The 16563-nt window shown below is 36.6% G+C and overlaps 3 protein-coding genes across 4 annotated transcripts; 1 reads left to right on the top strand and 2 right to left on the bottom strand.

Moving 5' to 3' along the window:
- Positions 1-262: 262 nt before the first annotated feature.
- Positions 263-2024, top strand: LOC118470436 (golgin subfamily A member 6-like protein 22). Its single transcript, XM_055008100.1, has one exon. The coding sequence runs from the start codon at positions 263-265 to the stop codon at positions 1541-1543; it is 1281 nt and encodes a 426-aa protein (XP_054864075.1). The 3' UTR covers positions 1544-2024.
- A 638-nt stretch (positions 2025-2662) lies between these two features.
- LOC129348230 (trifunctional purine biosynthetic protein adenosine-3-like) lies at positions 2663-5828 on the bottom strand. Its single transcript, XM_055008099.1, has 3 exons — positions 5820-5828; positions 4280-4378; positions 2663-4083 (listed from the first exon to the last, which is right to left on the bottom strand). The coding sequence occupies exons 1-3, from the start codon at positions 5826-5828 to the stop codon at positions 3844-3846; spliced, it is 348 nt and encodes a 115-aa protein (XP_054864074.1). The 3' UTR covers positions 2663-3843.
- Positions 5829-6840: 1012 nt separating this feature from the next.
- On the bottom strand, positions 6841-10594 carry LOC111570003 (trifunctional purine biosynthetic protein adenosine-3-like). Of its 2 annotated transcripts, XM_035949208.2 has the most exons (4): positions 10420-10594; positions 8898-8952; positions 8455-8543; positions 6841-8258 (listed from the first exon to the last, which is right to left on the bottom strand). In XM_035949208.2, exons 1-4 carry the CDS (start codon positions 10507-10509, stop codon positions 8019-8021), a joined length of 474 nt encoding a protein of 157 aa, XP_035805101.2. In that variant the 5' UTR covers positions 10510-10594; the 3' UTR covers positions 6841-8018. The 2 variants fall into 2 exon arrangements, 1 of the variants encoding a protein (XP_035805101.2); XR_008600763.1 differs by lacking the exon at positions 8898-8952 and having other exon boundaries at positions 8209-8258; positions 10420-10522.
- Between the last annotated feature and the right edge of the window lie 5969 nt (positions 10595-16563).

Here is a 16563-nt window from a genome sequence, read left to right as displayed (position 1 = left end):
TACAAGGTGCTGAGCTCCAAAGCCAGGATCGGCCACCTGGAGGAGCTTCTGCTGGAGAAAGAGAAGGAGCTACAGGACCAACGCCAGCAGAACCAGGAGAGAATCTCTGTCCTGGAAATGAAGCTCAGAGAGAGCGAGGAGGCCAAAGAACCCATGGAGAACATCATCGAGTCCGAACAACAACAGGACTTTGAGGTCTCCATTGACAATATGAAAAACATCATCCATGAATTGGGGAGACTACATGGACGACGTGGATGAGATGAACGAGCAGCTGGAACTTAAAGACAAAGAGATCCTGAGACTCAAAGAGGAGAACCAGAGTCTATCTGATGCTCTCAAAGCTGCCCACAACCTGCAGAGAGATGAAGATAAATCTCTGGAAGACAATAAAGAGCTGCAACATCAGAGAAAGGCCCTCGACAAGGAAAGAGAAGAGGCGCAGAGAGACAAGAAACTGCTGCAAGAGGAGAAGATCTTTCTGAAGAAGCAGCAACAAGAGGTCCTGACAAATCAGAAAGAGATTGAACGGAAGGGCAAAGAACTGCAAGAAGAGAAGTTCTTTCTGGAGAAACAGCAAGAAGAACTCCAGACAAATCAGAAAGACCTCCAGTTTAAGAGCAAAGAATTGGAAGAAGAGAAGAACTTTCTGAAAAAGCACAAAACAGAAGTCCTGACAATCCAGAAAGCACTTGAGGAGAAGGACAAAGGACTGCAAGAAGGAAAGATGCTTCTAGAGATGCAGAAAAAAGAGATCCAGAAAAATAAGAGAGAGCTCGAGCAGCAGAGGAAAGATCTGCAAATGGAGAAGATCTCACTTCTCAATTTGAAAAAAGATGTGCAGAGAAACATGAAACAGCTGGAGCAGAAGAACTACCAGCTGCAAGACGAGGAGGAGGAGCTCCAGCAGGACAGAAAAGAGCTGTGGAACGAAAAACAAGCATCAGAGGTGATGAAGAAAGAGCTGCAAGCTAAGAAGAAAGAACTTGAAGAGACTCAGAAACTTCTAGAAGCTCACAATGCAGACGTGAACAAAGAGAAGACAGAAGTGGAGCAGCAGAGGAAGATTCTGGACGAGAAACAGAAAGAACTGGATGAGGTGAAGGAGAAAATGAAGGAGGCTTATGTGAAGATGAAAGAGGAGAAGAAAAATTTTAAAAAAGACATGAAGAAACTAGAGATGGAGAACAAGAGCGAGATCCTGGAAGAAGAAAAACTGGAAATCCAGGGAAAGATTGTCAAACTGGAGAAAGAAAAGACAAAGCTAGAAGAAGAGAATACAGGACTCCAGGACAAGAAAAAAGAACTGGAGCAGGAAAAGACAGAAATGGAGGTGAAGCATGAGAATCTGCATAACGAGAACCAAGAACTGAAGCAGCAGAAAACAGAAACAGACGACAGAAACAAAGAGCTGCAAGAAGCCAAGATGAAGCTGCAGCAAGAGATTCAAGACCTGGAGGCGAAGCAGCAAGAAAAGGAGCAAAACAAGAGGAAGAAGAAGAAGAAGGTGGGCTGCTGGAGCTGGATGTTCAGGAAGTCCTGATGTGGACGAGGCTGATGAGCTTCCTCTGACTCACCCCTTCCTCACCCTCCACTCCCCCTTTTTCTCCCTCCTTCAACTCTCATCCTCCTTCTGCCTCCACCTTCCCCATCCTTCCTCCATCTCATCTTCACCTCTCCATCCTCCATCTCATCTTCACCTCTCCATTCTCCCTCTATCATCCAAAAAAAACCTTCCTCACCTCCTCAACCTCACCCCATCTTCTTCCTACCTCACCCCATCACCCTTTTCCTCTATCTACTCCCTCTATTAAACCCAAAATCCCAGCAAAAAATCCCTAAAAAAATAAAAAAACCCTCAAAAATATTTCTTTCTGTTCCTGCATATTCTCCATGTTATTTATTACCTCAGTTCAATTACCAGTGTTGCTTTTTACTCTTCTATTTTAGCTGTAATTTAATTCACTTATTTTATTTCAGTAATGTGAATGAAAGCTTATTTGCAGATACACTAATGTCTACAATAAAAGAATGTCAGTTCCCAGCAATAATCTCAAAAAAGAAACACATGAATCCACCATGTTTTCCTCAGAAAACTCTGACCTCATGTATTATATGTGATTTTATCTACTGTATATGATTACCAGCACCTACTGCTAAGAAAAGTCTCCATTTTCTTATATTTGGTGCCAGTTTTGTTCATCACTTGTAGTTTACTAAATCTACAGGAGCATTCTTTCTAGTAAAAATATAGATTTTAAGTGGAATTTAAGTTTCAGTTGAACAAGGTCTTCACTTCTACTCTGCATTTCTGCAACATTTTTGTACTGATGTTTTAGAAATATTTACAATAAAGAATCAAAATCGATAAAGCAGAACCAGAGATATATTTGTTTTCCTACACATCTTTCTTCTCTGTCAAAACCCAACGCCTACATTACCCACAATGCAACAGTTTGCACAATTTGATGTAAATGTGTAATATTTCAATTTTGGGTGAAATATTATAATTACATGTACAATATTTAACTTTCATGTACAGCGTGGTATTATAATGTGCAGTAATTCATTATCTTATGTAATATTTTACTACTTTATATTTTTTTTAACTTAGAATTACTTCTTTAAAAATACAGACTTTATGACGTTATGACAGTTATTCAAAATGATGGTATAATTTTATTGTTCTTTTTTACAGTCAAAATCAAAACAAAATATATTTCAGCAATCTGAAATGAAATTGAGGGATCCAGCAGTCAGCATGTCACTTTTTATTTTCTAAGATTTTATTAGATTTTTACTATTATCTTTAATTAAACAGAACAGGAAAATTTTGCAAAATAACTTTAAAAATATTTTTCCAGTTTTTATTCATTCATATAGGTAATCTTTCTGTAAAAAGACAACAAATATCTGCAAAATAGCAATATTTTTGATGATTTAAATATAGCACAAAGTGCAATATGGTAAAATATTGCAAGAAATAAATTATGTTATAACATACATATATATATTCACACTCTAAGTGTCATTTAATACTTTTCCAGAGATTTCATGAGATATTATCTGTAATTAATAGAACAGAACTGAACAGAATATCCTTTATTAGTCCCACAAGGGGACATTAGCAATACATGGGAAAAATTGCAAAAAAAAACCACACTAAATTTCATATACATAATTCTTTCAAAAAAGGCAAATACCTAGAAATTATTTACTAATTATTTGAATTTAGTGGTTAGATTTTTAGATGTGGAAATTATTTAGTTTCGATCAGGTTTTTTTTTTTTTTTTTTTTTTTTACAGTTAAGACCTGAATAGGCATTAATTTATCTTTTTTCTTAAAGAAATATCTTTACACGAAATGTTTAACACCTTGCTAACATTTTATAATTAGCACTAAACACAAATAAGGCTGATGGGAATGTCATGTTTGCAAAACTCTGCCGTCTGTTGGACCAGGAAGTGGAAAAAATTAATTACTATTGAGTAGTTTAACTATGTTGACAGTAAATTGTGTAAATGTGTCATCATAAAATAGTGGAGTTAGTTTACAGAACATACATATATTGTATTTCTTTGTACATCCTGCAACTGGACAGTAAAAACTGATGAGACAACTGTGCTTAGGTTTATCCCTTGTGTTGAACATCAGGGGGCGTAGTCCACTTATTATACAGATTTATGGACACGTGGAAACAAGGTGGGTTTTAGTTGCCAGCATGGAACTACCCACCTGCCCTTGTTGCTACAAAATTAAACCGCAAAAGGCTCCAGCTGGTGGCACAGACAGATACTACAGCTACATATACATTTAAGTGTTTATTATCTAGGAAAAAGGTGTTAGCAAATACTAAACATGACATGACTCAGGTAATGGTTACCCAGCAGAGCACATCCAGCCTTCTCACAGGCCTTTGCGATGCCGCTGACCACTGAGGCGGCTACATCGATGTCCAGCCTGATGCAGGTAAAGTCACGGAGGAAGAAGAGCGGCTCGACAGCCTGAGCGAGAACATCGTTCACACACATGGCCACCAGGTCCTGACCAAGACCGTCAAGCTGCCTGCAGGCCTGGACCATCTGATGAAGAAAGAAATCATTTTTGAAGCAAAACTCTTGCAGTTGGGACACTTTCTGGCCCCAAATTTTTAAACAGTGACAACAAATTACTGATTGAAAAAAATCACAATGTTTAACAGAGGGAGGATTACTGTTCATCACCTGACATATCCTCTTAATTACCTAAATGTTTAGATTCAATGAACTGAAATTACACCTTCAGCTTGGTCCCAACTCCATCTGTCCCAAATCCTGCAGCCTTCAGGTCAAACAGCCCAGCAAAGCCCCCGAGCTCTGCACTACACCCTGATGAAAACTAAAAAACTCTTCACTCTTGCTTTCACTTAATGCTTCATTTACTCTTTCTAATTTAACTTTGTTTACATTGCAGCTGCTGAATTTATCTAAACAAAACAGACATAAAATCACAGCATTGACGACCGCGGTTACTGAAAACGCTGCAATTTGTTTCCTAATGAGAAAAAAGCTTCAGTCAGCAGCTTGAACAACAAAACACTGTCTGCTGGATTCAGGAAAATAGGATTAAAGGTTCCTCCAGGTGCTGTTCATGTCTGACACACAAGCATCTAATCAGGATTTAGGTTTACAAGACATTATTTCATGCTCAGGCTTTAGTTTTTGACATGAGAATACAGTTACCGGGGCGGGATGCTGCCTTCACCAGAGGTTTGATCATGTCCACGTTTGTCTGCAGCTAATAGGAAAGATGCTTCAAATCAGCAGGAAATCCGTAGTTGTGGATTTGTGTGTTAAATTAATAGAATTATTTTCTTGGAAAGTAGGACACATGCAGGACCAAAGAGAAGTTTATTGCTCTAATTTCATTGCTCTACATCAGAGCTACTCAACTTCACATTGCTCACAGAAAAATATCTCTGTTTGCGTGAGTCACAGTCTAAAAATGAATAATTTAATACGACTGAATTATATAAAAGACATTTAAATAATTAAGGTAATATTCTATAACAAAATATTTTAAGTAGCATGTAGCAATTATCATTTTGCACTACTGTGCTTATATATATATATATATATATATATATATATATATATTTTTATATATGTAAATATCTGGATATACTTTTTTAATCTTTATTTTTATCCCTACTATCATTTTTTTCTTCTTTCTATAGTTATCTTATTATTCTCTTTCCTTATTCCTTGGGTGACACCAATGGCTGAATCCAAATTCCCTTTATGTTGTGTACATATCTGGCCAATAAAGCTGACTCTGATTGTAAACGCAGCTGTTTTGGTGATCTATCTTTTTTTTTTTTGAGCCATGAGGTATAACGAAATGAAATTAAATAACTTATGTGTCATTCCAGAATTGGAGGACGAGAAAGAAAAGACAAAGCTAGAAGAAGAGAATACAGGACTCCAGGACAAGAAAAAAGAACTGGAGCAGGAAAAGACAGAAATGGAGGTGAAGCATGAGAATCTGCATAACGAGAACCAAGAACTGAAGCAGCAGAAAACAGAAACAGACGACAGAAACAAAGAGCTGCAAGAAGCCAAGATGAAGCTGCAGCAAGAGATTCAAGACCTGGAGGCGAAGCAGCAAGAAAAGGAGCAAAACAAGAGGAAGAAGAAGAAGAAGGTGGGCTGCTGGAGCTGGATGTTCAGGAAGTCCTGATGTGGACGAGGCTGATGAGCTTCCTCTGACTCACCCCTTCCTCACCCTCCACTCCCCCTTTTTCTCCCTCCTTCAACTCTCATCCTCCTTCTGCCTCTACCTTCCCCATCCTTCCTCCATCTCATCTTCACCTCTCCATCCTCCATCTCATCTTCACCTCTCCATTCTCCCTCTATCATCCAAAAAAAACCTTCCTCACCTCCTCAACCTCACCCCATCTTCTTCCTACTTCACCCCATCACCCTTTTCCTCTATCTACTCCCTCTATTAAACCCCAAATCCCAGCAAAAAATCCCTAAAAAAATAAAAAAACCCTCAAAAATATTTCTTTCTGTTCCTGCATATTCTCCATGTTATTTATTACCTCAGTTCAATTACCAGTGTTGCTTTTTACTCTTCTATCTTAGCTGTAATTTAATTCACTTATTTTATTTCAGTAATGTGAATGAAAGCTTATTTGCAGATACACTAATGTCTACAATAAAAGAATGTCAGTTCCCAGCAATAATCTCAAAAAAGAAACACATGAATCCACCATGTTTTCCTCAGAAAACTCTGACCTCATGTATTATATGTGATTTTATCTACTGTATATGATTACCAGCAGCTACTGCTAAGAAAAGTCTCCATTTTCTTATATTTGGTGCCAGTTTTGTTCATCACTTGTAGTTTACTAAATCTACAGGAGCATTCTTTCTAGTAAAAATATAGATTTTAAGTGGAATTTAAGTTTCAGTTGAACAAGGTCTTCACTTCTACTCTGCATTTCTGCAACATTTTTGTACTGATGTTTTAGAAATATTTACAATAAAGAATCAAAATCGATAAAGCAGAACCAGAGATATATTTGTTTTCCTACACATCTTTCTTCTCTGTCAAAACCCAACGCCTACATTACCCACAATGCAACAGTTTGCACAATTTGATGTAAATGTGTAATATTTCAATTTTGGGTGAAATATTTTAATTACATGTACAATATTTAACTTTCATGTACAGCGTGGTATTATAATGTGCAGTAATTCATTATCTTATGTAATATTTTACTACTTTATATTTTTTTTAACTTAGAATTACTTCTTTAAAAATACAGACTTTATGACGTTATGACAGTTATTCAAAATGATGGTATAATTTTATTGTTCTTTTTTACAGTCAAAATCAAAACAAAATATATTTCAGCAATCTGAAATGAAATTGAGGGATCCAGCAGTCAGCATGTCACTTTTTATTTTCTAAGATTTTATTAGATTTTTACTATTATCTTTAATTAAACAGAACAGGAAAATTTTGCAAAATAACTTTAAAAATATTTTTCCAGTTTTTATTCATTCATATAGGTAATCTTTCTGTAAAAAGACAACAAATATCTGCAAAATAGCAATATTTTTGATGATTTAAATATAGCACAAAGTGCAATATGGTAAAATATTGCAAGAAATAAATTATGTTATAACATACATATATATATTCACACTCTAAGTGTCATTTAATACTTTTCCAGAGATTTCATGAGATATTATCTGTAATTAATAGAACAGAACTGAACAGAATATCCTTTATTAGTCCCACAAGGGGACATTAGCAATACATGGGAAAAATTGCAAAAAAAAAACCACACTAAATTTCATATACATAATTCTTTCAAAAAAGGCAAATACCTAGAAATTATTTACTAATTATTTGAATTTAGTGGTTAGATTTTTAGATGTGGAAATTATTTAGTTTCGATCAGGTTTTTTTTTTTTTTTTTTTTTTACAGTTAAGACCTGAATAGGCATTAATTTATCTTTTTTGTTAAAGAAATATCTTTACACGAAATGTTTAACACCTTGCTAACATTTTATAATTAGCACTAAACACAAATAAGGCTGATGGGAATGTCATGTTTGCAAAACTCTGCCGTCTGTTGGACCAGGAAGTGGAAAAAATTAATTACTATTGAGTAGTTTAACTATGTTGACAGTAAATTGTGTAAATGTGTCATCATAAAATAGTGGAGTTAGTTTACAGAACATACATATATTGTATTTCTTTGTACATCCTGCAACTGGACAGTAAAAACTGATGAGACAACTGTGCTTAGGTTTATCCCTTGTGTTGAACATCAGGGGGCGTAGTCCACTTATTATACAGATTTATGGACACGTGGAAACAAGGTGGGTTTTAGTTGCCAGCATGGAACTACCCACCTGCCCTTGTTGCTACAAAATTAAACAGCAAAAGGCTCCAGCTGGTGGCACAGACAGATACTACAGCTACATATACATTTAAGTGTTTATTATCTAGGAAAAAGGTGTCAGCAAATACTAAACATGACATGACTCAGGTAATGGTTACCCAGCAGAGCACATCCAGCCTTCTCACAGGCCTTTGCGATGCCGCTGACCACTGAGGCGGCTACATCGATGTCCAGCCTGATGCAGGTAAAGTCACGGAGGAAGAAGAGCGGCTCGACAGCCTGAGCGAGAACATCGTTCACACACATGGCCACCAGGTCCTGACCAAGACCGTCAAGCTGCCTGCAGGCCTGGACCATCTGATGAAGAAAGAAATCATTTTTGAAGCAAAACTCTTGCAGTTGGGACACTTTCTGGCCCCAAATTTTTAAACAGTGACAACAAATTACTGATTGAAAAAAATCACAATGTTTAACAAAGGGAGGATTACTGTTTATCACCTAACATATCCTCTTAATTACCTAAATGTTTAGATTCAATGAACTGAAATTACACCTTCAGCTTGGTCCCAACTCCATCTGTCCCAAATCCTGCAGCCTTCAGGTCAAACAGCCCAGCAAAGCCCCCGAGCTCTGCACTACACCCTGATGAAAACTAAAAAACTCTTCACTCTTGCTTTCACTTAATGCTTCATTTACTCTTTCTAATTTAACTCTGTTTACATTGCAGCTGCTGAATTTATCTAAACAAAACAGACATAAAATCACAGCATTGACGACCGCGGTTACTGAAAACGCTGCAATTTGTTTCCTAATGAGAAAAAAGCTTCAGTCAGCAGCTTGAACAACAAAACACTGTCTGCTGGATTCAGGAAAATAGGATTAAAGGTTCCTCCAGGTGCTGTTCATGTCTGACACACAAGCATCTAATCAGGATTTAGGTTTACAAGACATTATTTCATGCTCAGGCTTTAGTTTTTGACATGAGAATACAGTTACCGGGGCGGGATGCTGCCTTCACCAGAGGTTTGATCATGTCCACGTTTGTCTGCAGCTAATAGGAAAGATGCTTCAAATCAGCAGGAAATCCGTAGTTGTGGATTTGTGTGTTAAATTAATAGAATTATTTTCTTGGAAAGTAGGACACATGCAGGACCAAAGAGAAGTTTATTGCTCTAATTTCATTGCTCTACATCAGAGCTACTCAACTTCACATTGCTCACAGAAAAATATCTCTGTTTGCGTGGGTCACAGTCTAAAAATGAATAATTTAATACGACTGAATTATATAAAAGACATTTAAATAATTAAGGTAATATTCTATAACAAAATATTTTAAGTAGCATGTAGCAATTATCATTTTGCACTACTGTGCTTATATATATATATATATATATATTTTTATATATGTAAATATCTGGATATACTTTTTTAATCTTTATTTTTATCCCTACTATCATTTTTTTCTTCTTTCTATAGTTATCTTATTATTCTCTTTCCTTATTCCTTGGGTGACACCAATGGCTGAATCCAAATTCCCTTTATGTTGTGTACATATCTGGCCAATAAAGCTGACTCTGATTGTAAACGCAGCTGTTTTGGTGATCTATCTTTTTTTTTTTTGAGCCATGAGGTATAAGGAAATGAAATTAAATAACTTATGTGTCATTCCAGAATTGGAGGACATTACATGTACAAAATATTAAAACATGCAGTTGTTGTGTGAAGTTACTTGTCCTGAGACCAAATCTAAAAACAATAGGAGAAAATAATGTTTTAAAATAGTTTTTAAAATACCAAATAAGTCTGGAGTTCCCCCTAAAATGATATTTTTCTCGTCCCACCCCTGATAACTACATTGAATCTCAAATAAAACAGTCAAAATGAAATTTAAACCTTTAAATCTCCCTTTTTTGGTATTATTTTTTCATTGATGTCTCTTGCAATTGTGGGAACATTTTTTTAAATGAACATCACATATTTTAAATAAGTATTATGCATGGAACGTGTGTCCCACAACAACCCTGTTAGCAGAACCTTTCTTAGCTGGTAGAAGAAGAAAACAGTGAATCACATGATACGCTGGAATTTAAATTCTTCTTACTGTTTTCCATCAGTAGGTTTGTCCTCTTGGTCAGCAGTAACAGCTAGCTAAATATCTACCTAGCTTCTGCTCCTGAGAAAAAGCTAACATTAGCATGGATTAGCAACCCTGTTACTGTGATTAGAGTGGGGTTAGCAAACAACAAATAAAACATGGAATAAAATGGCACCATTGATGTGTAAGCTGAGTCAATCAAGCTTTTGATAGTTTATTACATACTTTTTGATGAATATGTAGCAGAAAATAGAAAAAGAGAAGGTTTATTTCTCAAAAATGTTGAAGCCCAAATGTCCTCCCATTCTGGAATGATCCATAGCTGTGCATTATTCACAGAAATTGTTCATGGTAACGCTGGAGATTAGCACGTTCTGAAATGGACTGTTTCTGGCAAAGAAGGCACACTGGCTTGTTATTTACCTCCACAAACGCAAATTCTTCCTCCCACGACTGCTGAAACGTCCTGAGTTCATCACATACAACTAGCGTTTCACTTTGCCCGGCAGCCATGAACTCTACGGCGATTAGACTTCTTTTGAGTTTTAATAGCGGTTAGCAAACAACCTCTTGGTGCATTACCGCCACCAACTGGTACAGTCCCACAATTGCAACGCTGACCTGCCTGTTGTCCGTTGGTCAAACATAGTGTGCTGCTGAGTCCTGAAGACACATGAAGAAAGGAGTGGCCTAACATTCTCCCTGCATGAGGAACACATCACTTTCCACAACAAAGTGAGAGGCTGAGGGGACTAAATGCTCAGGCTCTCCTTCAAAAACCCTTGGAATGCTGGAGTGTGCTGCTGAAGACATAAAAAACACACAAACAATAAACAACAGGCTTCCTCCCACAACACAATAACATGCAGGTTAATATTAGTGAGTCTTCACTGCCTCTAGGTGTGAATGTGAGGGAATAGTTGTCAGACTGCATTGTTAGCACAGTGATGCATCAACACATCATAGAAACATGGTGTTCAAAAATCTTTCCTGTCACCTAAAATAAAGTCAACATTTGTGAGGAAGCCACAGACACAAGACACAAACCCTGACTGCAGCTTTTCCATGCATGTAGAGAGAAAAAAGCCAATGACAGCCTCTCCAATAGCAGCGTCTCCTGCAACACAATGTCAGGTTTATACCATGAAGAAAATGCTCTAAATCATAGGTGTCAAACTCTGGCCTGCAATGTAATTATATTTGGACCGTGATGCAAAACCAGATGACTACTAGAGCTGGTATTATAGAGCACATGTACTGTTATTACTACAAATCCCAGAATGCTCTGCTGGTGTTTTGGCTCATCAATCAGGACTAGACCGTACTGGTCTGTACTTGAGTTCTGGTGTTCTTCTAAAACGTCATCAGTCAGAGACCAAGTACTGATCCAGTTCAAAGTAGCATCTGATCAAGAACAGATGAAATACCTGGATGTGTTCTGGCTCCGCCCACATTATGGAGGATCATCAGACCAGACTAGTGTGGACTTGGAGCCAAATAACCCACAATGCATTTAGACCAGCAGCAAAGACCCAGGAGGAAACTTTCAGAGGAAACACAAGTATTTTGGGAATACTACTGTTATTGTGACACAAAATGTAGTTTTCAGATGATTTCAGGTGAGAAAGTCGTTCTAAAAACATCAAATCTGTGGTGAGTTTATCCAGATGAACCTGATTAAAAATGAGCTCCAACGGTTCCAGAGATGTGAGCGTCCAGGTTAGACAGCTATGATGGACGGTCAGCCTCACTGTAGAGCTCCTTATCTGGACCAGACTTTAGAATCTGCTGCTCTGATGGTTCTATAGCAGTTAAACAGGATATTAGTAGTTTATGTTGATCTAACCGTCACACTTTGGAATCACACTTTATTTTTTATTGTTCAGAGAAAAATCAGAAAGAAGTTAAAGTTCATAACTTTATATTGTTCACGTTTTACTCAGTCACTGACTGTAATAATAAGAACAGATATAAATTAAAATGCAGAATATCATATATTTTCAAGTTTTATTTCTGAGTCTTTTCACTACTAAAAATATGTAGTTTTTTGTTACAGTCTTTGTAGTTCTTTATATTTGCTTTTAGGGCTTTATTTAGTTCAATGGCAAATAAAAGATGAGAACAAAAATAAAAACATCAGTTTTACTGCTTTACAAAAGATATTTTTCTATTTTCATTTTTACAATTCATTGTTGCCATGGAAGAGGATAAACCTTGTCTGAAGAAGAAAAAGCTGTGATTATTCAACATGGAAAATTAAATTCCACTTATCAACAAATAAGCAAACAAACATGAAGATCAAAGTGTGTTATTAGTAATTCACTGAATAAAAAAGAAAGTTATAATAGTTTCAAACCCACAGGTAGACCAAAGAAAATAGGAGAAAGACGTATTAAAAAAATCATTGATCTTGTTCAGGAAAAATCAACCACTGCAATGAAAATAAAAACTAAGTTAGACATTGATTACAGCACAAGGTCTATTGTAGTGTCTGATCTGAAATATATGTTGTTTTGATCTGAAATATATGTTGCTTTGATCTGAAATATATTTTGCTTTGATCTGAAATATATGTTGTTTTGATCTGAAATATATGTTGCTTTGATCTGAAATATATGTTGCTTTGATCTGAAATATATGTTGCTTTGATCTGAAATATATGTTGTTTTGATCTGAAATATATGTTGTTTTGATCTGAAATATATGTTGCTTTGATCTGAAATATATGTTGCTTTGATCTGAAATATATGTTGTTTTGATCTGAAATATATTTTGCTTTGATCTGAAATATATGTTGTTTTGATCTGAAATATATGTTGTTTTGATCTGAAATATATGTTGTTTTGATCTGAAATATATGTTGCTTTGATCTGAAATATATGTTGTTTTGATCTGAAATATATGTTGCTTTGATCTGAAATATATGTTGTTTTGATCTGAAATATATGTTGTTTTGATCTGAAATATATGTTGCTTTGATCTGAAATATATGTTGCTTTGATCTGAAATATATGTTGTTTTGATCTGAAATATATGTTGTTTTGATCTGAAATATATGTTGTTTTGATCTGAAATATATGTTGCTTTGATCTGAAATATATGTTGCTTTGATCTGAAATATATGTTGTTTTGATCTGAAATATATGTTGCTTGTCAGAATAGAATGTGTTCTTCTGCTGAAGGAAGTCATTGCTGAGATTAGATTGAGAGTCATTATGTCCAGGTCATGATAATTGATCTCAGGGGCCCTAATGGCTCTTTGGGCGTCTTAATGATAGGAGGTTGATCAGTAGGGTCTTGTTCTATGACCACATGTCTTCTAAATAGGAAATATATGTTGTGACCTCATACTTGTCCAAAGCATATAAAAGAGACCTTCGGTTATCATTCGGGGAGGTTCATATTGGCTCTGAATCCTCCCAGTCAGTCTCTCTGTCTGATCGATGCTGTTCTTCTTTATAATAAACTTATTGTTAAGCAAGTCAGTGTCAACAGATGTTTTCTTCAACATCTGCACATCCTCGATGTCTAAGAGAAACCAGGAGAAAACTTGGCGTTGTCAGCAGGATCTGCTTGTAGCCTACAGAAGCCAGTTCATCAACAGTTTCAGCAGACCTTCTACTGCACCAAAGGACCGGTCAAGGTGAGAATATTTTTCTCACATTCTATGGGGCGCTGGTTTGTTCATGGAAGCTCTGGGTGTTTATACTGGTTGGCTGCACTGTAAAGAATCTATTCCAGGATGTGTTGAGGTTTAAAATAATGTTCGGTCTAAATTGGGGTTTATTGCGCATAGAAAGAAAAAATGGGGAGTAGTACAGAGAAGATGAATAGAGGAGAATAAAAGCTGAGGTCAGAGTTAAAAAGAAAAAGTTTTATAGGGTTAAAGAGAGGAAAGAGTTTAAAAGTAAAGAGAAATGATGCTGCAGCAATAGAGTAGAGAAGAGAGATAAATGTTGAAGTAAGAGAAGTAAAAGTTGAAGTGAGATGTTGTGTTTTGTTAAAATCTGTCTTCACTTTGACAGGGAAGGGTCATATCTCTGTAAATGCTTCCTGACTCACTTAGACGCTCAGGATTCAGTGGAAATATTTGGAATAAATGTCTCAGAAGATAAGACAAAATAAGCCTCTATATCCAGCAGTGAGGACGTTTGCATTGTTCCAACAGCAAAGATAGTGCAAACATTTAGAAAAAATAGTACAAAAATACCAAAATAACCAAAATAATACAAGATATACTTAAGTACTGATAATAAGAATAACGTTATTGCACATGCCAGTGGTACTGCACAGATTCTTTCACAAATGAAAATGTTGACATAAGTATTAATATTGCACAAGTTATTATCTATATTGCACAAATTTTATTTAAACAGAAAAATACTGATGAGCACATGTCCTCCTAGTATATGTACACAGAATAATATTGCACAGGATATTATAAAAGTACAGAACAATCATCATATTGTACAGAATAAAACAGCAGGACTAATCACAGCATAAAACACTCCAAAATAAATCCAACAATACGAAAAGTAAAAAGTCAGATTATCTGTGAAGACTCATAAAAACAATGAACTCTCAAAAATTCCTCTTCAAAATATTTAAAACTTGATGATTTAAGATAGTCTCCTCTGAAAATAGTCCTTGGAATATTTAGAAGCAGCATCACCTGAAAATAAATCAAATTCAGTTCATTTTCAGAATCTTCAGAAACCTGAAAACTCTGAAATGAGACGTGAAGTCTTCAGATCTGATACACACACATGCAGAAATATTATATGATTTTTTTTTATTTTTTTGTTTTTTTTTATTTTTTTAGAGGGGGATAGGAAAGGAAAGGAAAGGAAAGGAGGAATAGGGGGTAGTGGGGATGGATAGAAATAGTGATTAACTAATGTGGGCTTTTTAGGGCTGATGTCGACAACATATCTGGTTTTTTTTTTTTTTTTTTTGGTTAATTGAGAAACTCAATCACCGATTTGTTGAACGAACATCATGAGAAGCTATTTGCTGACAGAAACCTGCCATTTACAGTGAGGCCTCTTCCTAATAAAGGATTAGTTTCACTGAATACTATATAATATTATGATGTCTGAGTGTCACGGGACACTTTCTTCTCTGTTTTCTTAATCTTTTTTTTTTTTTTTGCCCACTAAGGTTAATGCCTTATTAATTAATTAGCCAATCGAAAATACCAATTATCAAGAAATAATAAGTGGATAGGTAGTAGTGGTAGGAGAGTAGGGGGGATGAGGAAGATACAAGATGGAATAGAGGATGAAGGTGAGAGATGTTGGAGAGGAGGAGGAGGCTAAGCTGAGCTACCAGCAGCCTCCTCCACCTTCCTGTTGCTCTTGAACCAACTCCAGAAGCTCTTCTTCTTCTTTGCCTTCTTCTCCTGCTCCTGTGGTTCTTCTCTCTCCCCAATCACCTCTTCAGTCTTTTTTTGGTTGCTCTGTCTGTCTTTGGTCCTCCTGAAAAACTTACAGAATCTCTTTTTGTTTTTCTTTTGGATCCCATGTTCTGTCTCTTCTTGTTTCTTGAGCAGTTCTTGATTTTCTTTTTCTTTCTGATTGACTTCATTGCCAGCTTCCACCAGCAGCTCCTCAGTCTTCAAGAGCATCTCTGAGAGGTTGTCATGGCTGTCGGTGATTTGTTGGAGTTCCTGGTCTCTGATGGTGATCACCTCTTCTGCAGACTCAAGGCTCTTCACAATCTCTTGTTTTTCTTTTTCTTTCTGCTCGACTTCATTGCCGGCTTCCACCAGCAGCTCCTCAGTCTTGATGAGCGTCTCTGAGCTGTTTTCATTGATGCCGGTGATTCGTTGGAGTTCTTGGTCTCTGATGGTGATCAGCTCTTGTGCAGACTTAAGGCTCTTCACAATCTCTTGTTTTTCTTTTTCTTTCTCCTCGACTTCATTGCCGGCTTCCAGCAGCAGCTCCTCAGACTTGAAGAGCGCCGCTGAGAGGTTTTCATTGATGCCGGTGATTCGATCGAGTTCCTGCTCTCTGATGGCGATCAGCTCATGTGCAGACGCAAGGCTCTTCAGAATCTCTTGAGTTTTGTAAGATTCTTGGAAAAGCAGACTCTCCAGATTCTTCATCTGAAGGAATCTCCGGTTATAATCGCCTTCAAGCTCTATCTTTTCTGTCTGGAGCGTTTTAATATACTTCTTCATCTGCTTGAGCTCTACTTGAGGGATGTTGTTGCGCTCCATCAGCTGGATCTTACCCTCCAGTTTTTCAGTCTTTTCTACTGCTGCTTGTTTGTCCTTCTGCAGTTTGTTGTTTTCTTCCTTCAGACTTTTATTCTTGTCCACCAAGAATTTGACTTGCAAGTTCAGGTCCTCATTTTCTTTGTGATCTAGTTCTCTTTGGAGGTTTTTAGCCTCCTGCAGCATTGCTAAGAGACCCTCGTTCTCCAGCTTCAGCTGTGAAACCTCAGCTTCTCTGAGCCTAAGCTGCTCCCTGACCTCATCTTCAGCTTCCATGACATCGGCCCAGTTCATGGTTGTAGTCTGGGTCTCTGAAGAGGCCTGGTCTTCACTCAGGATGACCGGCTCTT

This window comes from Amphiprion ocellaris, chromosome 24 (assembly GCF_022539595.1).
Source record: "Amphiprion ocellaris isolate individual 3 ecotype Okinawa chromosome 24, ASM2253959v1, whole genome shotgun sequence".
Classification (NCBI taxonomy): Eukaryota; Metazoa; Chordata; class Actinopteri; family Pomacentridae; genus Amphiprion; species Amphiprion ocellaris.
This window is presented reverse-complemented; position numbering and strand designations above follow the sequence as displayed.

Bases quoted from the DNA above. Each gene is read 5' to 3' on its own strand.
- LOC118470436 (XM_055008100.1), top strand. From the start codon at position 263: ATGAACGAGCAGCTGGAACTTAAAGACAAAGAGATCCTGAGACTCAAA.
- LOC129348230 (XM_055008099.1), bottom strand. The intron at 4,084-4,279 runs GTGTAATTTCAG...TTTCTTCATCAG, and splicing joins GAGTTGGGACCAAGCTGAAG to ATGGTCCAGGCCTGCAGGCA.
- LOC111570003 (XM_035949208.2), bottom strand. From the start codon at position 10,509: ATGGCTGCCGGGCAAAGTGAAACGCTAGTTGTATGTGATGAACTCAGG. The intron at 8,953-10,419 runs GTAAATAACAAG...CTTTCCTATTAG, and splicing joins AAGAATTTGCGTTTGTGGAG to CTGCAGACAAACGTGGACAT. The intron at 8,544-8,897 runs GTAACTGTATTC...AGTTTTCATCAG, and splicing joins GAAGGCAGCATCCCGCCCCG to GGTGTAGTGCAGAGCTCGGG.